Source organism: Camellia sinensis, chromosome 3 (assembly GCF_055761805.1).
Source record: "Camellia sinensis isolate YWXY chromosome 3, ASM5576180v1, whole genome shotgun sequence".
Taxonomy (NCBI): Eukaryota; Viridiplantae; Streptophyta; class Magnoliopsida; order Ericales; family Theaceae; genus Camellia; species Camellia sinensis.
Window position 1 is genome coordinate 196853506 of NC_138963.1, and position 23683 is coordinate 196877188.

The 23683-nt window shown below is 33.8% G+C and overlaps 2 protein-coding genes across 4 annotated transcripts; one reads left to right on the plus strand and one right to left on the minus strand.

Annotated features, from left to right (window-relative positions):
* Window positions 1–6072: 6072 nt before the first annotated feature.
* Window positions 6073–8984, plus strand: LOC114261620 (uncharacterized). The gene is made up of 3 exons (XM_028201905.2): window positions 6073–6266; window positions 8043–8462; window positions 8551–8984. Exons 1-3 carry the CDS (start codon window positions 6216–6218, stop codon window positions 8764–8766), a joined length of 687 nt encoding a protein of 228 aa, XP_028057706.1. The 5' UTR covers window positions 6073–6215; the 3' UTR covers window positions 8767–8984.
* Window positions 8985–10797: 1813 nt separating this feature from the next.
* LOC114261619 (hyperosmolality-gated Ca2+ permeable channel 2.1) lies at window positions 10798–23670 on the minus strand. Of its 3 annotated transcripts, XM_028201903.2 has the most exons (13): window positions 23370–23637; window positions 22170–22208; window positions 21270–21689; window positions 19507–19653; window positions 18846–18909; window positions 18492–18701; window positions 17185–17364; window positions 15319–15617; window positions 13455–13731; window positions 12695–12967; window positions 11494–11727; window positions 11222–11408; window positions 10798–11146 (listed from the first exon to the last, which is right to left on the minus strand). In XM_028201903.2, the coding sequence occupies exons 3-13, from the start codon at window positions 21548–21550 to the stop codon at window positions 11079–11081; spliced, it is 2220 nt and encodes a 739-aa protein (XP_028057704.2). In that variant the 5' UTR covers window positions 21551–21689; window positions 22170–22208; window positions 23370–23637; the 3' UTR covers window positions 10798–11078. The 3 variants fall into 3 exon arrangements, 2 of the variants coding, with proteins under 2 accessions (XP_028057704.2, XP_028057703.2); XR_014365066.1 differs by lacking the exon at window positions 22170–22208 and having other exon boundaries at window positions 11494–11746; window positions 23370–23670; XM_028201902.2 differs by lacking the exon at window positions 22170–22208 and having other exon boundaries at window positions 23370–23647.
* Window positions 23671–23683: the final 13 nt, after the last annotated feature.

Below are 23683 nucleotides of genomic sequence, written 5' to 3' on the forward strand. Positions count from 1 at the left end.
ATATGATTGAAAAGTGTGCATGAACTATATATATATAAAATAGCACTCTTGATATTAAACAACTACTCAATCTACCTAAAATATAGATATTATTATGCAATCATGAAAGCAATAAATGGTTCTCCATGAAATAAAGATTAAAACAAATAAAATTGATTAGCTTGAAAAATAAATCCATCTCATCTACGTAAGATTCTCATTACATATTTTTCAATTATGAAAATAGACAAGATTCTCATCATTACAAATAAAATATTTAAATAAACTATCTCAACTACAGAGGATTTCCACCAACTCCTCTATTTACTTGCCATTCATTAAACATTATGTTTGCCAATGTATCCCTCCAATCACTCCATTGATTTGATGGCTCTACTGTATTGATGAACTCTTCTCCTAAATCAGGTTGAGGTATAGAAGTGTTATTTAACTCAAACTCAAATGGATCCACTGGCATTTCACGTCTGATGCGGTTGTGGAGAAGGCAACATGCAGTAATAATACGACCCTGGGTCTTGATTGGGTAGTACGAAGCAGTTCTTAGTATTGCCCACCTAATCTTGAGTAACCCAAAACACCTTTCAATAACGTTACGAGCAGTAGAGTGCTTCATGTTGAAGAACTCCTCAGGATTCACTGGGATACCCCCTTCTCTCCATGTAGAGAGGTGATAGCGTTGCCCTCTATACGGCGCTAAGAAACCCTCTCCATTAGTGTAACCCGCATCTACAAGATAGTAGAAACCTGAAAACAAGTATGGGTTTCATATGTATAAGTACTTTAAAAATTGGGCAATTAAGATTACATCAATTAACTATATAGATTCTTACCCGTCGGCACCTTCAAACCATTTGGTCTATTCACAGTATCTCTAAGTACCCTAGAATCTGAAGCTGACCCTTCCCATCCAGGCAACACATAAATGAATTGCATGTCTTGGGAACAAACACCCAAGACATTAGTAGCAATTTCACCCTTCCGTGTTCTATATCTTGGCTTATCTATTGCAGGAACACGAACCTAACATAAGTTCCATCTAGAGCTCCAAGACAATTCTACCAAAGATCAAAATAAAATAAGGTTATTCATTTTAAATATGTTAGTGTTTGCCCAAAATCTAAATGAAATTAAACTATGTAATACCTGAAAACACCTCCATCTATCATCTGTGCAATTTGCAGTTATTGGCTCTGGTGTCTTAAGTAAGACACCTTGTAAGCGTAAAATAGCCTTCAGGACATCGTTAAAATACTGACTAACTGTTTACCCAGACCGCATGAAATTGAACTTGATGTTACGATTCTTATAGTCGTGTGCAATCACATTTAAGAACATTGCAACTTTCTCCTCTAAGAGGACATATTTGGAATCAGATAATCCCACACTTCGAACAAGTGTACAAAGACACATGAAGGTATGCCTATTCACTCGGAGTTGTTCATGACAATCAATATCGCTATCCTTCACCAATCTATTCAAATAGTCTAATTGTGCTTGGAAGGGATGTGGTGATCTTTTAATATCCAGCCTAGATTGGTACCTCTCCAAGGCAACTTGTAGTACAATAATGTACACACCACATACATAGTTAATAGATGACACAACTTCTTGGAGTGCTACAAATGCTTCAAATAGGTCCATCGTACTGTCCGAGCATTCATTATTGTCCATCTACAAATGCTTCAACTAACACATCAGATCTAGTTAATGTAAGAGATTAGAACTACATGTATTTCTGATGGGTACTGAAAGAGCTCCCAAAAGATTGCATTAATTCAAATCTAAACACATTCAATATGATTACAATTTTTTTCTTATGCAAAGATTTTTTACCACACAAGTCCAGTATCACCACAACCACTAGGCATAATCAATGGCCAGCACTTTGCCATGAACTGGAAGAGATTACCCTAATATGTTGTATGCAATCATTCAATGAAATGGCCAGAGTGAGTCAAAACAACAAAAAATCAGTAATGTACTGCTGTTTGTGTTTGTGTTAGAGTTAGCCATTGTCTTTCTCTTCCAGAGCTGAAGAAGTGAAGCTTCTATAAACTCTCATTAAGTTCTCTATGCTGTGAATATTTTTGTATGTCTATATATACACGAACTACCTTCTATGGTAAAGTGGCTCTCTGCATATCTCAAGAAAAGGAATGTTTTGAATTTAATTACATTCACAATTTTCTCTGCAAAATTGGTAATCACATCAAATTTGACCTGAACAACGGGATGGGGATTTTGAAGGGATAAAAGTGTACTAATGGATGCCCACAGCCAATATGCCCAAAATGTGGGCAAAGATGACCTAATTCCCAGAGTAAAGAGCAACCATTGGAGCAAGGACAAAAATCACCCTGGATGATTCCATTGCTGTGGTGCACGAGTCTCTCTCTCTCTCTCAACAAATCAATTCCGAGGTCCCATAAATATATACCTATTGTGTGAAATAATGTACTGAATTTTATCAATGTGAACTTGCCAGAGCACCTCTGTGGAGAACTGAAATATTAAAATTATGTTATTGGTTTTAGTTAATGGTTTTGGTTTTAGTTAATGTATTAATAGCCTGAAATTATTACTTTTACATCAATACTTTTTTGATCCTTATTTTACTGTCATATAATGCTAAGGAGAAAATGTGACAGGACTGAAGCTGATATATTAAGCAACAAATATATCCGAGCCAAGCTTAACCAACTCGAGTTCACCTCCGTTTGAGCTCAGCTTTAATAATCTAGTTTGAAAGTTAGGCTTGAGTTTGGTTTATAAACATTTTCATGCTGAGTTTCAGTGAGGTGCAGACTTGTGAGCTTGATCTGTTCATGAACTATTGATTCATTTGCTGATCTAATTATATACTTGGGAAAAAAGCATTCATTATGAAGTGGAATTGTTTTAGAAGTCCAAATTTGGTTACTAGCAGTCATGTTATTTTGAAGAGTTGAAGGTGATCCTATACATGATGCAGTAGATACCACAATGCTAATAAAAACGTAGTAGAAGTTATTTAAAAGCTATCTAAAACTACAGAATGCTTTCAGATACTATATTTTCTACCTTTTCTTCTTCTTTCTTTTTTTCTTTCTTTTTGTGGGCCTGAATATGTAGTCCAAAGACATATTATGGAAGAAATTTTCTTCAAAAGCAGCAACACTAATAATCAGTGCTTGTAGAACTTACTGAATGATTGATTGCTTGGATGCAAGCTATGAAATCATGTACAGTTACAGTAAAATTTGTCTGTACAAAGCAAAATCATCGATTATGAAACATGTGGACCTTTTTTTTTATATTTTATTTTATGTGCATAATGTAGACTTTTATTTGATTTTGGGCTTTATTGAGCAATGTCTGCTGAAGAGTTGGTCTTCGAATCTATGAATGGAAGCTGGGGAATGTTGTTCAAATCTATGAATGTTTAGTACATGTCAACTCTCAATCAAAAGTGAATTTGAACATTTTTACTTGCTACAAGAAGAACATTCACAAATATCCACCTTAACAATGATCTACTTACTCCTTTTTTTTCCTCACCAGTAAGCATTTAATGGATCACAACAATTTTCATAAGCATGTTCCAATTGTTTATGATGAGTTCTCACTTGAACATAGAATCAAACACATGGTGGGCAGAATTTTAACAATCGAATCAAACAGAGATCTAGTATATAATATACCAAAACCATCAAAACATTGTTACAACTACATAGATCTATGTATATATACAAATACATCTCATAAATTCTGACAATGATGATTTATCATAAATTTTGAACCAAACATGTAAAATTAATTGTTGAAATAGATAAAAATCTGGAAAAATAAATGGCGAAGATGATAATCTCACCGGTAATGAGAGTTTTTCAGTGCCGACGGTGAATTTTCCGGCGAACGAAGGTTGAAATCGGCACACCGAGATGGAGATCTTCACGAAGGTGGAGATCTCTCAGCAAAGCTGCTGAGTCTTTGCTGGATAGAAATGATATGATTTGGCTTACATTTCTGCGTATATAGTGAGGGTAAAAAAGTCTTTTTACTTTATTTCCCAATTCAGGATATATAATGGGCAAATTACAAACACCTCCCCTGAGGTTTACTGAAAATACAGATTCCCCCCTGAGGTTTGAGAAATTACATCCCGCCCCCTGAGGTTTATATTTTCATAACAAATTGCCCCCTGAGGTTTTTATTTTCATACAGATTCCCCCCTAATTTTTCCTAATTTATTATGAAAATTTGACCTTCAGGGGGCAATTTGTAATTTCTCAAACCTTAGGGGGGAATTTGTATTTTCACCAAACCTCGAGGGGGGTGTTTGTAATTTGCCCATATATAATCTCACCCCTACCCCATTACTAATAATCCAACAAATTTGTTGGATTAATTATCCATTGGATTAATAATCCTAAACCAAATTATTAAAACAAACATAGGATAGTTGGGCCCACGGATTAATAATCCTAATCCTATGGCCTAATCCATCCAATCAAACATGCCCTAAAAGTATAATTGTCAATTTACAACTTATGTTAACAGAAGTTAGTATACATTTTAGTCTACAAATCACATGGGAGTTATGTGGTGATTTTTGAATGTCAGGGGATAAACCGCACTCGGTCCAAACCACAAGGGATAAAGTAAAGTTTGCCCTAGTTTATATATATTGACGCACATTTTCAAAAAAAATTATGTATAATTAACGGCGGTATAATACCGGTAAATAAACTACACGATACCAATTGTTACACAAATTGACGAAGAAACTACGGTTTATGTGTAACAGTGGCAAAAAAATGATTGTTCATCGCTGGTTTACCACATCATCTCTGTTACGAGTCCATCATCATTTCTATTATCGGTCTACAACTAACCGTTTTCTTCCAAATGGTCTTCCATGGCATGACCTTAATGCAAAATAATAGTAAAAGAAAATTATTGATTAAGTAAATCCCTCACATTGAGGCAAAGAAAATACCAAGAATAACAATCTTCTATATTTTATATACAATATTTTATATATACTATAAATAAAATACAAAAATGCTTTGGACCCCCATAGTTGAAGACTTCCATGACCCCTAAAATAATGTGGATCAATCATGGATTTTTGTTTTGTTTTGTTTTGTTTTTTTATTTTTATTTTTTTTCTTTTCTTCCTAGACCAATCACAGGTGAGTAAGGATTGTGAAAGTTATGTTTTTGGGGGAATTTGTAACATTGTTGAATAAAATATATCTAATAACTCTTCTGGACATATGGTATATAATATATATATATATATATATAATAAAAATCTATAAGTGTAAAATAGTTCACATATGGGACTTGATAGAACAGTAAAAAAATTTATGAACTTATTAGGTTTTATGTCTACTTAATGAGATATATAAATTAATTTTTTTTATTAGTGATAAAGCTTTTTTTTTTTTTTTAAGTTGCTTTTATAGATTTTGGTTAGCAAACTTTTTAAGGTAGCGTCTGGTAGAAATTTAGAATTATGATTTGAAAATAAAATTGTATTTTGAGTTTGTGAGTTTTGGATTTATGATTTGAAAAGAGAAAATTTATTTGGTTATGAGTTTTGAAAAGAGTTTGGAATTGAGTTTTGAATTTTTGATGTAACATATGAAATGATAAAAATTGTTTGGTTATTAGTTTTGAAAAGAATTTTCAAAACTTAATTGAAAAACTTATAACTTATAACTTATAACTTATAACTTATAACTAAACACATAACTTAAAATTCTATTGAAAATTCTATTCAAAACTCATAATCAAACTTTTATTAAAATTCAATTTAAAAAAATAATTTATATATTTAAAAAAAATCAAAAACAAACAAAAAATTTTTTTTTTTCAAATAACATGTGGCCATTGACAATTGTAAAAAATTAAAAAAAAATAATGTTCCGATCAACCGAACAGACAACCAAGTAAACTAAAAATTCAAAAAATATCTAATTTACTAAACATGTTTTCAAAATTTATTTTAAAATTAATTTAGAATCATAATTTAAAAACTAAAATCAAATATAACATTCAAATATATGGGTAAAAAATTGATTAAAAACTCACACCAAACACAATTTATCCCATGAAATGACAACTACGCCCCTTAAACCCCAATCCGCAGAGGATTCATCTCTAGGTCAGAAGCGGAAGAGAGAGAAATAGGCCGACGTGATTAAGAAGCTCCCCGGCGGCGAGAGCTGATGGCTTTACCTGCCACTTCTGCACTATCTCCAGCTCCTTCGAGCTTTCCTGTATGCCCTTTTCTCTTTTTCTTCTTCCAAATTTCCATATATATATACACACACCTTCGTGTATGTAGATACTCGTTTCTATATGTTGAGGGCTTTTTTCTGTTTATCTTTCTCAATTTGATTGTGTTTTACGCTATGTTTAGTTGAGATTTGGAAGATTAAATTTGTAAAAAAAAAAATTGCTTTTAATTTTAGCTAATTTTTATTATGAAGTATGAACCATGTAAAAGTTAAAGTCAGAAAATAATTGTCAAGCTTAAATTAACAGAAAAATGCTGGAACTTTGGGATTGGTAATAAAAAATGCTATGAAACCACCCTTTATCAACCCATAATTTTCCTCCAATGTCTCCAATGTGTGTGTAGCGAATATTAAATTGATGAAATGTGTGTCCATGAATGAATTTGAACCACTGATTATTTTTTCTGGATAAATTCTGGGTTCATAAGTCTGGATTTGTAATATTGTTGATTTGTAATACATGTATTATGCAGTTGCCTAATATTATTATCACTAGGAAACTTCATAGAGAGGCATGAACATTGCTTATACTCCCTTATTTTATTTATTTATTTATTTTTTTGGGGCGGGGGGGGGGGGGGGGGGGAATTGATGGTTGCTTTTCTGTTTTTGGAAATAAGAATCCATTTTGAGTTCAAGTAAAAGCGACAACTAACTTGGCGATAGACTGTGTTGATAAATTTTTTAAGCTAAGGTTCCTTCAAAAAAAATATTGTTAATGCTTGGACAAAATTCTTTTGTATAACCTTTTGATCTGAAAGAAGATGATGAGATATTGATATTTGTTGCCCTTTGTTACCTACTACTCGCACTTAATATTAGGATGTGGATATTAATAATCCTATCCATTATATTACCTGCCTAAAAAAAGTGTTCTTATTATAATACATACAAAAGCATAGTTTCACATCTATGGCGCACACACACATATATATACAACCACACACATGTGTGTATGTATTGTCTCAGATGAAATGAGTGTACGGAAAGTTATTATGCAGGTAAATTGTAAAATGTGTGATCTCCAACAAGTAGGGGAGGGGGTGAGGATGAATTTTTTGGTTCAGTTTTATCAAGAGGGAAAGGGCGTGCTGTGTGTTGTCAGCTCCATCACAATGTGCTTAGGTGTTTGTTGTGTTGGTGGAGGCTCCATGGTGTTTGTTGTGGAGGCTCCATGGTGATTCATGTGCCGCGGGGGGGGGGGAAGATGCCTTGCTTAAAGGAAGATTCCTATCCAATAAACATCACGGACTACATGGTGAACAAATTGAAATCTAATCAGGCTATTCCATTCCCAACATTCAAAAATGATTTTCCTTTATATTTAATACTCACTTCTTAACAATCGGTTTTGCAGTCCCATTCAAGTACACAAGATCACAATTCCAAAACACTAATCTCATCAATTATTTAGTAAATTTGTGGCGGGTTAATTACACTTGGCACCCATGCACGTTCACTTTTAATTGTCAGTCAACCCCTCAGTGTACCTTTCCACACCAATCATACCTACTCTATCCTACCCTGCCTTGTGCTTGTGGATTCTAGTTCAGTTAAACCCGCAAGCCACAATTTATTGGTTATATATTCTTTATTTCCTTTTAAAAATGGTTCACACACTAGCCATATGATATGCATTTGTACAGGAAGGATATTGATGCTTGAGAGGTGGAAAATGGAATCTCACATATTCATATTTCTCACTGAGAGAGAGATACAGAAATTTCCAACATTATTCTTTGATCCTCTGTGCAGATATGCAAAGGCCAGCGGCGGTGCCAACTCCATAGCGGCTTAGCAATATGTGCCTGGAATCACCCAACATGTGCCACTCGTTCTGTAAGACTACGAACAATGGCACAGTTCCATGAACCTCCTAAAGTCATGATGCATATGAATAACGTCAGGAAGAAATTGTGGGAGGTCATCCCTCATTCAGTTAAAGATTTCCCATGGAAGAAAGCAGAGGAGATAATGCTGCAGCAATTGCTCCTTGCTGGACAGGAGGCATTGAAGTGGTCTCTTCTTGCATTGGGTGTTTGTAGTTTGGTGTCAGATGTCATATACTCCATCTCTAGAAACATGGAGTTGGTGATTCCCTTTGGTCTCTTTGTTGGCTGCACGATGACCAATTTCTTGATGGAAACTTCTCAAGAATTGTTTCCCATTTCAGAGGTATAATTTGCTTTTGCATTTTTGTTAATCTCTCATCAATTGTGTTATACTATTCTGTTGTTTGATTTCAGCATATTACGTTTGGCAGGAAAGAGGTCGGCGCTGGCACCTCTTGGGCATAGGCTGCTTTTTTGCTCTTATTAAGATTATATCTTTATATTTTGGGATACAAGGACAAATATTTCTTTTGCATGCTGCAAATGGTGGTTGGATGCAAGTTCTGTGGCTCTGGAATGGTTTGATGGAGAAACAAGACAGAGACAGCGGAGATAACTCTATGCACGAAGATGCTTCCTCTGCATGAATACAGATTGAGTGAATATACAATTTTGTTGTAAATCAAGAGCTCAATTGTGACTTTTTTCCTGTTTGTACTTGAATCGGATGCTTCCAATGAGAAGGAATTAGGGGATCAGGTTTTTTTTGTTTGAAATACAACAAAGTTGGTTGTCGTTGAAATTATCAAAAAACTTTCTATTCTACAGAGAAAAGAGATATATATGAGAGCTTTTGGCAATCAAATGTGGAAAATTCAAGCATTGACATGGTTGGCATTAAGAGCATCACCAAGAGAGAGGTAAGCCGCAATTTTAGCTAAATAGCTAGTGGAATTGCAGAAAAACATATTCAACAGACTAGTCAAATATCTAGTTAAACACCACAAGCTACAGTAACTTGCTTAGTTTACCTAATCTCCGTTCACTATTATGTTTTCTTATTCATCAAATCACAATCTTCTTTTTTCTCAGTTTTTGAAATTTATTAATGTCAAGAGAATTGTATTTGTGTACTACAATTTGTTTATCATCTGTGTCATTATAGTTTTCCATTTGTTAATGAACGTATTAACATAAATGGATAACACTTCCTCTTTTGTTGGATAACCCACTTTCATGTGGCTACTATTTAAAACAATTTTTTTTATGTGACTTTTAAATTGGTTTTAAACTTTCTCTTACGTTTCTTGGTTCAATTATTTATGGGTTCAACTGGGAAGTTGTTAGTGAACGTAACCCTACTTAACCTTGAATATCAAATAAAAGTTACTTGTGTGAAACAAACTACAAACATTTGAAGGAAAGCAATCTTAAAGGGGTAGCTTGCTAGTGAATGCAACCCCTATGAGGATCTTGGGCTTAGTAGCTGTGTAGCTTATGCTTTGAACTTTGGGATCGACATCGCTATTATTATTTGTATGTCTTCTAATGTCTTCTTTATCTTGCTTTTGATTTTTCTCATTGCATGTCCCAATTCTTTTGTTATTGTGCTCTATAATGTGTTTCTGCTTTGTTGCGTTGTTGCTTTTGTTGTCTGCTTCATTCGGGTTTCTCCTGTCTAATAATGTATGTCTTATAATTATACTAAGAAATTCATGTCTTATAATTATCCTAAGAAATTCATGAGTCACGGTCCATTCATTTCCTTTTCCTTCAAATTCTTTTACTTCTACTCGCTCCAATGTTTATGGCCTGGAAAAATTGGATCTCTAAAGCAAAAACAATCGTCAAGGGTGGTTTTAAAATCAAGTCTGTCATGAAAACATGAACTCTTCTTTGCTTAACCTTTTGCTTTGTCTTTTTTTTTTTTTTTTTTTGTTGGAATTGCTTTGTTTTTTTCATTTGGCTTTTGAATTATCTATAATGCTGTCAATGTTGCTAACCACTATTATAATAACAAAAAAAAAAAATCACTTTAATTTGTAGTAATGTTGTGAACCATGTTGAGAAAGCAAAAAGCACCATATAATGTACTGACTGGTGAGAGATTTTACATCTATATATATCACAGAGCTGATCTATAGGTAAAATTTGTTGCCTATACTATGTACGGGTTATGTTTCAAATTAAGTTTTCTATAAATGTGATTTCTATATCAAATTGTTATATGCAAATCACTTAAAAATTTAGGCATCGAAGACTATGAATCAAGTGTAAAAATGTTGCATTAAGTTCAGCAGTTGGCTGAACTTATTTATTTGTACAAATGGAAAAGTCGAAAAATATGACTGCAAAATATATTATTGAAAATATGGCCATTGGAAAAATATAATTGAAATTCTTAAAACAACACGAGGATTTAAATAACTAGTCACAAGGGGAACCAAAAAAAAAAAGACAATAAGAAAAGAAGTTTCTTCAATTGTTTCATCTGTGCCATTTAGGAAACTTTTTTCACACTATGATTTCAGAATTTATCATGAAACTAAGTAAAAGGTCATAACATCATAAAACCTTTGTCAAAATGCGTAAAATTTTCACAAATGCTTGAATCGAAGTAGATATATGCACCATGAGCCTTCCCAACTCATTTAACAAAAACAAGAAGGAAAAAAAAATTGTAAAAACAGAGCTTCATTTGTATGCATGTCAAACACTTGTTTTTCATCCATTAATGTCTCTGGAGCTATCTTCTGTACAAGGCCTAAAATAATATTCGCCAATTTTTTTACTTACAAGCAGTTTCTTCCAGGGAAACCACCATTCTAGTGGTGACATAAAAATACATGGGAAGAATTTTGTATATAAAAAATCAATTATGCGCAGCACAGTAAATCTGGACCTTTTTTTTTATTTTATTTTTTTCTTTTCCTTTTTTTGGTGGTTTTTTGAAGGTGAGCTACTTCAAGTTCAATTCTTCTATCTCCAAAGTTGATCGAACAACCAATGATTGGATGGGTAGGTTTCCTGAAAAAGACACACAGATTTACACTTGTCTGAAGCAAGATAACTAAAGCTGTTCAAGCATCGGGTAGACCAAACCTGGCTTAATGTCCACTAGGTCTTGAAGTCTGGTGTTGCCATCTCTATCCTCACAATGGCTTAGGGGAATGTCTTTACACAAGTCATTGGAAGTTGATGGAAACTGAGAATAAGCTTTAGGAAATTTCTTATACATCTCCTCCATTCTCCCACATAGTTCATCTTTGCGATCCAACTCAATAAGAACCTATGGACAAAAACCACAAATCAAACCAACCAGATTTGGAGATTAAAAAGATTAGAAAGACGTAAAAAATATTTCCAGTCATTACCTGTGCAGCATTGTCCTTGAATATTGGGTAAAACCTGTGCCTGCAGTACTCATTGAAGAGGAGTGTAAGGATAATCAGCGGAATGGTGAAAGCTGATGCAACTGTTGATTCTTTCAGTCCGAAGACCCCTATGGCTATTATTTGTGTCAGCACCAGCGAGAAGATTGTAGTGTTATGCATAATAGGCCAATACTTTCCCCCACTTTCATACATTGTGACGTATACATTGAGAATCTGAAAGGTATATTTGCAGCTTGCATCACAAATTGAAAATACATTCTTCAGAGGAACACAAAAAAATGGACACAAATTTTTTATTAAAAAAGAAAGAAAGAAATGAAAAGGGTTCAGAAACCTAGAATTATTTGGAACGTTTGGAAAAATAGTGAGCCTCTCATAACATATATAACATTAATAAATAAGATGAATGCATAAAACATTCATGTTGCAAGTTCCAAACAAATGGCAATAAATAAAGCTTTATTGGATGGAACATGCTATCTTATTTGTATGAAATCTCTACTTTCTCTCTTATTTGTATGAAATCTCTACTTTCTCTAAGTTGTTCAACAAAACTCAGCTGCCAGACTGAAGGTTGGTCAGGAGAACGGTCAGAACTATGTGTGCGTGCCCATTTCCTAATGCTGAATTTTGTTAGGTCCCCTACATTAGCACACACAACTAAAGAAGTGACAAACCTACTTTCATATGAAAGTTAATTTTCATTGAAACTTATACAAAGAGGAATAAAAAATCTCGTTTCTTACTTGCCAAAAAAAAATAATAATAATAATCACTTCATAATGCATCTCTGCCACACAACACAACCACCATCAGAAATACGGAACCTAAGGAGCTGCACTCCTAATTTATGACTAATATCATGAAGGATACAACAAATACAGTTTCACAGATTTTTCACAAAAAATACAATAAATAAATATAAATAAAAAATTGAAGTGAGAATTCGCAAAATCAGACAAAATTGCAGAACATCCAAAAAAAGAACAGATATATAAATAAAGTATAAGCAAACTATACATCACGAACACGATAAAAATCATGACCTTCTAATTCAGTCAAACAAAAGAACATAAACATCCAGAAATAATAATTCAATACTAGTTACTTAATGAACAAGGGAGGAAATGAAAGAAGTATATGTAGAACCTAATCCAATTGATAATATAGAAATGCTCACCTGATTACGGTACACGAGATAAGCAAGAAAAAAGTAAACCAGCAAGAAGGGCAATATTAGAGGTGCCATTATGGAATAGGTGAAGCCAAGGAACCCTAACAAGAGAACTCTTGGAATTTCTGTGTGGTACGGAAAAGATAAAGTGCATGGATCCTCCTTGTTTCTGAGAATGAATTTGTAGAATAAGTTGCAAAGAAGAGCATAAGGTTGCAGGAGTTCAAATGACAAGCTTGCCCAACCTGAAGATAGAACGTAAGTCATAAAGAATGTTGCCTGCAAAAAATTGGAATCCATTATCAAGGTTAGATATTACTCATGAAGCTTCATGTTAATATATAATATATAAACATATAAATATAAACTAAAGGACTAAAGGGAGTAGAAAACTATTCATATGACTCGTAATTACCCATCCAAAGAAATGTGCAACAACAGTAATAACAGAGAGCATGACTACATAAATTCGTTAATAAACCCATCATGGAGAGCCATAATTGACGACTAAGGAAAAAAAACTGCCCAATATATATAAATTAGGAAACAATGAAATCGGAGTCCACAAAAATTGCTTGGTATGTTCATCAGAAAATAAAAAATCAATAAGAAACACAGGAATATACAAAATTTTGACAAAAGAAAATAGGGGTCACAGAACAAAAAATTATTGTATATTCCAATAAACCAAGGGGATAACCACCTACTTTGGAAACTGCAACAAAATCAAAGCAAGAGAAGAAGAAGAGGAAGAAGAAAGAAATACCTGTGTTGGTACTGCTGTGCCAAGTTGGGCGGTTACATCTTTGGGACTAGAAACAACACTCAGTCGCTCAATAACTTTCCCCGATAGAACATTTACAAAGAAAACATTCCAGATTAAGAAATACAGGACTTTGCAGCATGCACTCTTTTTCCTGCTACTACGAGAGATAGCCCCCTCAATTGTTGAAAACAGATACATTGTTGGGGGAACAGTATACAGAAATAAAACCAATACCACACTTGGAAGGTACCCAGTCACTATGCGGATTATAAACTTGCTGCACACAAATAAGAACAAGGTAAGTTGCTATCTCATGTGTCTATTTCATAGTTCTATAACTTAAGTAGTGCTCTGTAGCCCTCTCTTGGCTGACTCCACCATGATATGACACGGCTTAGGTGATAAAAAAGAGAGAAGGTTGGGGAGTGTTGTTGGGTTAAATGGAACCAGGTCTGCTACTTAAAAATTGTGACGTTCTAGAATCTAAGAATTTTACTCACAACCTGATTGGCATAACACCACCAACAGTGTGACAAAATAATGTGTTGTGCAAATCACATGGGATGTGAAAGACACCATATGCAATTTTGATTAGAGTATAAACTAGGAATATTCGTCAAGGATGCATCAGCTGACGTAAACAATTACTTGAGTTCAGCTAAATGGATCCATTCTTTCATGTTTGCTATATGCAAAATCCAATAACCTATGTACTTTAGACATGGATGTGAAAATGCAGAGGTCTCACAAATAACAACCATGAAAAAAAAAAAAAAAAAGGCCCAATTAGTACACATTAATGTGTGTTTGGGAGGGAAAAGATTGGGTACATACCTAACCTTTGGCATAGTGTACAAAGTGATTGTCCCGAGACTTGAACCCATAATCTCAAGATTATTAGGCCAATGTTTTACCATTGAACACCCCTAAATTACAACCATGAGACTAGGAAAATATTTATTTACACCAGCTGTTAACTTGAAAAGGTGACATAGAAGGAAGCTTAATGTCCTAAGGAATAACAGAACATTTGACCTTGAAAACACTTGAATTTATGCATTTAACATTGATTGAAAGCCTAAAAAAATAACACAGTTGTTAAAACTGCAATTCTGTACTCACACAACTCTTCTCCTCATCTGTCAAGCTTTTTGTATTCAAGAAACTACACTCGGAGATTAATAAATCATGGACTCATGATGCTATCATTGAGATGTTGGCAAAATGGCGTGCTATGTTATTATCTGCACACCTTTAAGTAATATTCTATGCTCAAATCAAAGGAACTAATGTTTCTTCTCTTCCCTTTTTCTTCTTCTCTTCATTTGTAATACTTTGTGGAGAATAGTTTCATAAAAATAAAACTGTCAACTATCAGTTTGTTTTCTTCCTGACTGCCTCTCAACATCCATCCTCTCTCCCAAAAAAAATTAATAAAATAATAAGAACTCCATCCCTACCAAACTTAGTTATTGGATATTTGAAATGTACCCTCAAATGATACAAAGATTATACACATTTAAAAAGTATTGGACTTTTGAAAAAATAAATATTAACAAGGCTTCAAAAACAGGGAACACCATATTGTTGTTCTCTCTTTCTATATTAATATAGACATATAATCAAAATACTTTTAGAAAAATGGCAGGTCGCTTGAAATATTATAGTCAAAAAAATACTAAGACATATGAGGAATACACCCATAACTTGAAGTGTTTAAAGGCACCATCACAAAGCACACCTTTGACTATAACAAGACTCATAATGGATAACAACACCCTTCACTTCAACTCAAGGCAGTTCAGGACTATCTTGCTTTGAGGTGAGTCTCAAAAACGCTTTGTAGAACTTTGAAAGTAATTACCTTTTTAAAGCTCCACTCAGAAATGGTAATCTTTTCTGTAGACCCTCTAGGTGAAGAAGGCCTTGTACTACAGTCACAGGAATAACAAACACAATCATGAAACCGATGGAGGCCAGAAGAGTTAATAGCCTACGAATCCAAAGTAATCTATACGGTATACAAAGGTTTTTCCAATAGACATCATTTGGTTCTGGAGCCAAGTCTGTGACCCATATCATGGGATTTGGTGATTGAAGAACCTGTGCAGCAACCAAAGCTGCATAGCGAGTCCGGAAGAAAACCAAAGCAGCACCACACTCCTGCATTAAAAATTGAGCTACTTGAGAATAGTTCAAAGTGGTTGCAACTAAAGGTTTACTAAGTATTCAACAAAAACTCAAAATTTTGTTTCAACTGCATATTACTTGTGAAAAACACATGAATGCAACCAGGAGGATACTGATAACAACTACATTAAAAAATACTGAAGAATCGCCAAAATTTCCAGACAAGAATGAGTGACAACAATAATGAGGTCAAACAAAACTATAATAGAAGATTCAACAGAGTGTCACACATAAATAGACAATAACTATTCTGAACCCATAGCTGCTTAAACTGAGGAGCTAGAACATAAGAGCTATGAAAATATGTCCATCTATGCAGACACTGAAACCAATAGAGATCTAAAAAAAAAACCATATATATATGGACAAAATTCTAGTTGTCAAGACAGGCCTGCCATGAATATCAGAAATATAACTAGAGCAAAATACAATGAAAATTAAATTCATACTGTTATATACCCACAAGCCCAAATTGCAACTTCTAAGAATAGCTTCTTACGTGTTACTATCTTAACATTTCGTTGGAAGTGAAAATTCATGAACACAAGAAGGATAAAACACAGAACTAGGAAGAATTGGCTCCAAAATGTACTATGGGAAAAAACATCTATAATTACCCGTGTTTTAGTAGAGAGGCTGATTCTCATAATTTGAACAAGCTTCACAACTTGTCATCATGCCAAGTCATGACCTCTTTCTCATAGGGCATCATGTAAATTTTTAGGTGCAACCAAAGTCAAAAAAAGCCACTATACAAGAAAACTGATACTACCTACAGAGTATATGAACTCCTCAAGGGAAGGATTAATCATCCCTAGGCTCAACTATGCAAAAGACTCCAAAAATTACTCATCAAATCTATACAGAACTTCTTCAAATCTTCAAAAGAAATCCTATTTCTCTAGGCTCAAAATTGAAATACACAGGGCCATCCCATGAAATTGAAATAACTCTATTATGTTTTACTTCCAAAAGAAACCTCTAATCTTAACAACATCAATGCTCATACCAGATTATTTGTACCTTTCAGTGCGATGCAAAAAGAATAGAACCATTCAATTTTCATCAGAAGTCCAAATAAAAACATCTATAATTACTAGAATGTACTTCTGAAGTTTTCAGAAACAAATGAGACCATTACCAATTGAACCTATAGCATACAAAAATACATAAATAAATATTTTAAAATAAAATAAAATAAACTCCAATACTTAAAAGCAAGACAAAAGCAATTGAGAATAGAGAATTATAAACTGTAACCATCACTGGTATATCCAGAGTTGAGAGAGTCATTGGGTATTCATAATAGCAAGTTAATAGACGTACTCCGAAGCAAATATAACTGTAAAATGGAGTATTCATGATCGAAAATAAAGATAGGTATTATAAGTATGTAACCAAGTCCAACAACAAAGCGAGATCAAATGCAAAAAGGGTAATCCCAATTATTTATTACAGGTCAATATTTCAACAATTCATACTAATTAGATAATCATCAAAGTCAGAATTAGTTCACAAAATTCATGTGAAATTTTATGACCTTCTCTCTTAAATCTGAATTGACAAAGCCACTTCCCCCCCTAATACTTTCTTGTTCACCAGAAAGGATCTTAAAAGAATGTTTAGTTCCTCCACAAAGGCCACATCTTATCAAACATGATCCAAAGTGTGGCTCAGATGGACTGCACTTGATCATCTCGTACATCTTTGCTGCATCAATCTGCAAGCACACCCATTTAAACATTATGAACAAAAACAAAGCATAGATTACTATTGGCTAGGAAACACAGTAAAATGTATACAAACAAGAAACCTATTTGAATAAGGTAGTGGCGCGCACACAACTAAACCTTCCCAACTGATAAAATATTTGTATCTGAAAATGGACCTTTAACAATTTAAAGATGCAATGCCATTTTTAATTACATTTCACAATCATAGTTCCATAACCTACGCAAATGATTCTGTACCATAATCATGTGATTTTGATCCATATTCATACAACCTTGCAAAATTTATGGCTATAGAGATTTTGATCCATATACCTACGACGAATCTGATCTTTAGAAAATAGTAATAAACTGCAAAATCTTCAAAATAAACTGTTGTATTAAACATGAAGGCAGCAGTACACTACAATTTTTTATTTAACAAGCTAACCATTTGAAATTCTTACAGCAACAAGCTGTATCTCATATATATATATATATATATATATGTTCTAATTATATACATTTATTTGCACCAACACTCCCTTAACCACATAGCACCACATCATAAACAAATGCCATGGACAGACTTGGAGTGCATTACGACTTTTGTATATTTAAATGTGTGTGACTGATAGGGTCCAAAGCAACTGGTGATGGTACATCTTAGAATTTTGTTGCACAATATGCACAAAACTCATAACCTAAAATTCTTGAGCATGTAAAATTGAAACTTAATGTAATAAGTCTTAGTTTCTTTAGCTATCAAGTTACACTCAAACCAGTATGTGTGTATTATGGTGCTAGCTATTACACGTAGTACGCTCAGTTTTAAATAGCTTTCACCCTCACTTTTGATCTCATACTAGACAAAAAATACATGGGTGTTGATATAAATACATGGGTGCTGGATGAATCAGTCATCTCAAACCAAAATATCCGTCGTTCTTTCTTCCATTCCATCAAACTTCTATATTTCACCAAATAAAATACTTAAATCTTAAAATCATATTAAATGCAAAGACAGGAAAACAAAACACATAATGACAGTGTAAACAGACAAGCCAAAAAAATAATGTGTAACGTGATGAGGTTTTTAAAAACGATTGTTAGCAAATTTTCCAAGGCAGATCCTCACCATTAGTTTCTGAACTGCACCCGTCTGATAAACCATTTGGTGGGATAAATAACTTGACGCATGATAATTTGTGAAGAAATTTCTCACTGAATCACTGTATGATTCTTCTGGAGACCATGGGATGGCACGAACAAGAATCGTAAATTGACTTGGATTCAGAGAAGATCCAACAATATAATCCAACCGCTTGTTTGTGATGTTTTTGTACTCCTAAAGGAAAATGCCAACAATTCCACAATCAAACTAGCATACTTCACAATTTGGTTGTTACAAGAACCTTTAATAGACAACAACACATATAATGGATATAGATCTAGAAAAAGTTTTGATAATGGATATGGTTTGTATCCTTACAAAGTAAAGAAGGACACAAGCAGAGAAGGATATGATGTATAATGCAAGGCAGTGAGCCCAAAGCCTGACAAACAAACATATAGAACAAATTAAGGACAATGTGGACCAAGGGGAGAAAAAGCAATTGATTAGCCAACAGTTACAGACTATTATGCCATCTAAAACTTTGTAAATTCCTTTTGACTAAAATAAAATGAAATAGCATTCTTCAAGGCTATGCTTGGTTCATGGATTTGGAAGGGAAAGTGGAAAAGGTATGTGAAATGAAATGTGAAAAATATAACTGCATTTCACAAACCTTTTCCCTTTCTCTTTCCAAATCACTTCCCAGATCCATAAACCAAACACAACCTAAGGAGAGATAATAAATGTTATTGAAGTATCTATAACTCATCTTTCTATCCATTGTCCAAAAAGAGCAAAAGGGGAAGATCTTCAGAGAAGTTCCTTGGATGGAAAAGCACAAATGGCAAAATGACCAAGTAGACACCTGGTAATCCTAATTTCCCTAATGATTCAATTTGTTATAAGAGGCTACATGAACCCATCATATTTTATTTGCTATTAACAAATACAGAACATCTGCAGCCTACACATGAGCTTCTGAAAATTTTGAAAATTCAAATTGATTGAACTAGGACTATAATGATGTAACTCATACCACTGAGATCCTTCTTTGACATTCCCAATTGTAAACACATCCAATGACTCTGCAGGGATTTGCCGGTGCCGCATCTCTTTCCCAAAATAATTCAATGGAAGCACAAGAAAAATGCAAATCACAGCAGCAATGGAGAAGATTCGGATACTGTACAAAAATAGTGCAGCACCTATAGTTAGCAAAATTGCAAATCCAAAAGAATGAAAACTGATTTTGCAAACGTCTGAAGACAAAGATGGTAAATGCAGCTGTTTTAAGTCAGGTTGTCAATTTCAATAATTTAAATAAGTAATATGCTGTAAGTGTAATGTTGCTAACATAAAACTCTAAAATTGCATGTCATACCAAATGAAAAAAAGAATAGGAGGGAGGGAGAGAGAGAGAGAGAGAGAAGAGAAACAGGTATAAAACAAGAGTTTTCACAATTATGATGTAAACTGATGAGAATTTGATCTCTGCATTGTAAGCATAAGGTTTGAACTATAATAACCAATGTGTCCAACAGACCTCAAACTTAGAATAGGTAGCATTAAGAAGAAGAATTACCATAAAGCATCAAACAGGGGTTCCTGTGGTAACTAACCATTAATCTAAAGAGCTAAAATCCATTCCCCCACCCATGACCCCATCATCCCCTCTCGAAGAAAGTACAAAAAAATAAAAAGGAAAGTTTAGCATCTTAATAGGTCAATTACACAACAAAGTCGAGTAGCAAAGCACGTTGGTTTTATCAAATGGTGGAAATTAAACACCAAATTCAACCAAAAACCTCATCCAACTCCAAAATATTCATTCACACCTCAAAATGTTTATGAAAACCCTCAAACTGAGGCCAAGAATTTCAATTAGCAAAGTGCACGTTATGCGTCCACGATTGCAGAGATATAAAATGGATTAAAAAATGATAAGCATATACAATGCAATGTTTGCAAATTTGTGCCATTCAACTCAACAAAATCTTGGTCCCAATTGTTTTGAATCAGCTAGAATGAAAAATCCCTTATTTGTAGCCATAGAAAATAGAATAAAATGTAAGCAAATAACATAAGATGGATACCACAAGAGTAGCCAGGCTTTTCTCATCATGCATGACCACATGTGCAATACATAACATTATCCCTCCAAAGGATTCACCTTTTGCATGACGCACTCAACTCACCAAGCTTTGATGCCTCTCATTGGGGTCCTCTAACTTATGCAGAGAGAGAGAGAGAGAGAGATTGTTGTGAGAAAAATTATTACTAGAATTCATGTTGATCATATTCTATGGATTTTATAATCACAATCCCAAAACCACGTTTGAAGATTCATGAACACAATTTAACTTGTGCTAAAAGTACAAAACTTCCTGAATTTTCTTTAGCCAATCATACCATTCTCGTGAATAGCCGTTATCTTCACATTCTCATGTTAGACGCAAGAAAATTACAGATTTTGCAACTTCACTCAAACATTAATTGATATTATACATGCACTAACATTTGCGAAGAAAAATTAGAAGAAGTAGAAGAGGGTGCCAACGTAGAGCCGCCAGACAAGAAGTAATCCTTTTATATTTATTTTTCTTTCCTTTGTGATAGGCAGTCAACAATAAATCCCTTATCAAGGTAGTGCATGGAAACAATCACATTACCCAGCAATGTAACAACCAAAAACCTCCACATATCAGTCATTCCTAGTAATTCTCCAAATCAAGACTAGATGCACCTCTATGACACATGAATGAACTTTCACTTTACAAGTTTAAGTCAAGATATAATTACCTGAAAACAACAATCCTGAGGAAAACCATTGCATCCAAGCCCCCAGAAGCTAATATTTCTTCTTCAGATGCTTCCCAGGTCTTTACTATCCAACTAGGGGATGGAACAAATCTGTCAAAAGAGAAATGGTCGTTGCGTTTTGCCCGTAACTGAGCAAGCCTTTGTCCAAAGTACACACTTGCATTGCTGGGCTGTTTTCTCAAAACGGAGTATAGTGCAAAAGCCACAAGACAAAAGCCTGTATTGATACCAGCAGAAGTTAAGAGGCCAGAAATATCCATCTCTGTCCAATATATCTGCAACCTTTTGGTGTGTCATTAACCACGAATATCATGTAAGTACACCATATGACAAATCCTGCGAGTATTAAAAGCACTGGAACTCCAGGAAGAAGTAGCTATTTTGGCACTGATGTAGGAGCTGCAAAAGTTACAATTTCATGAATGTTAGAATGTTTACAGCATTTGTGCAGACACTAATGGAAAACTGTGTTTAACATACCTGTAAACCGCACAGCATGGAAAATGCATACAGCTATATTTAAAACTCCATTATTTTTTTTCTTTTGTTTATTCATTTTTAGTAATGAATTGTTGTTGTTAAAAAGAAAAGAGACAAAACAATGGGGTCTTAAACTATCAATGAACCCATATACATATAGATGCTTTACAAATGTTTGAAATCAAACAAAAAAAAATTGCATCCAAACAGAGCATAACTTGTATGCATTGATTAACAACAATTTTCTACACAAATTAAGCATAGAATAACAAAGAAGTCCAGACGCACTAGGTAACAAAATGTATTCACAAATTCAATTACAGAAGAAGATTGTTGAACTGTTAAAACTCAACAGCTCTCCATCTTTTTCTTCTTTGGTGATTGGTGATAAAAACTCACCAGCTCTTCAGTTCTGCCTTGTGCCACTTGTATCGGTGCCTGAACATCACGGACTATTGATACATCATTTTCATGCCACTAAAAAGTACCGACCAAATGCAAAAATGTTGGCTCGGAGTAAACCTAGTGCTAGTGGCATAACAAATGGACAAACTTCTTACAACATTCTTCATTGCTAATGTAGGAACTTTAAAAAAATAAATAAATAAAGAAAAGAGTTCCTATACTAAAAACCCGTTGATAGATCCTCCTAAACTAGTAGAATCCAGATTTACATACACATTTAAATTTATACAAAAATAATGAATATATACACATTTATATCTTTGTTCTCTTGTTTGTTTATCAAAACATTCCCGTACACAGTGGCATTTTTTTGAAATTTAACTTTTAGCCTAAAGTTCTAAAAATGTCTTTTAATTTGGCCCACCAAATTTTTATATATATGCTCTCTTAAATTTGTTTATAGCGCATTTCTTTTGTCTTTTAAACCAAAACCCATATAATTTGCCTATTCAATTATTATTTTGCTATAAATTGCTTTGTGTAATATCACATTATATAAAGATGCAATAATTTTTTCTTGTCCTTCTCGGCTCATTTGACAAGTTAAAATTATCAGGATTTTGCAAAATAATGGATTTTTCGTTTGATTCTTCTTCTAACTCAATACAACATTGACTAGAACAAGGACACAGATTAACATCTTATTTGCTTCACAGATAAGTCCAAGAAAGCATATCCTTTTATTAAGTGTACTTCTGATATTTTTCACTTAAATTTTTATAGTCTTATTATTTCTTGAGACTTCTTAAGAGTTAATAGTTTTGAAATATTGATAATTGATATTTTTTTTTCTAAACCGAACTAAACTAATCCATGTATTCAATTCCGATCCCACACATCAATTTACTTAATTGGCTTATAGTGTACACAGAAATTAAAGTCCTCTCAGCATTTCTTCAGAAAGTTCAAATATCAAACTAAACTAATAACTTCCACATACTAACGCCAGAGACTTGAAGAAAACGAAAAAGATGAAAGAATCAGAAAATCATCAAAACCAAAAAACCAGTCACATCACGCTGAAGGAAGCATTATCAAATCAAACCGAATCATTCAAACAAATAATCGAGTTACACATCATAACGTAACATAGTTATATATATTATAGAGAGAGAGAGAGAGAGAGAGATATACCGGTGTGAATGTCAGAAAGAGGGGATACGAAATGAGGAAGATGATCGCTCTCCGTTTTTTCATTCACTGCTTTTAAAGTCTGTGATCACTTTGTCCGCATTGTCTCGTCTCGCTTCGCTTCGACTTCAGAGAGAGATTGGAATTGATTTGAAGGGAAAGATAGAGAGGAAAACCCTAGGAAGGGAATTGAGAGAGACGGTGGGGATTAAGGCGGTTGGGCACAGAAACGTAACGCTGCAAAATTTTTTTCTAAAGATAAACGGGTGTGAATGAATCCCATCTGGAATTCCAGTTTTAGTGCAAGTAGTGGTTGT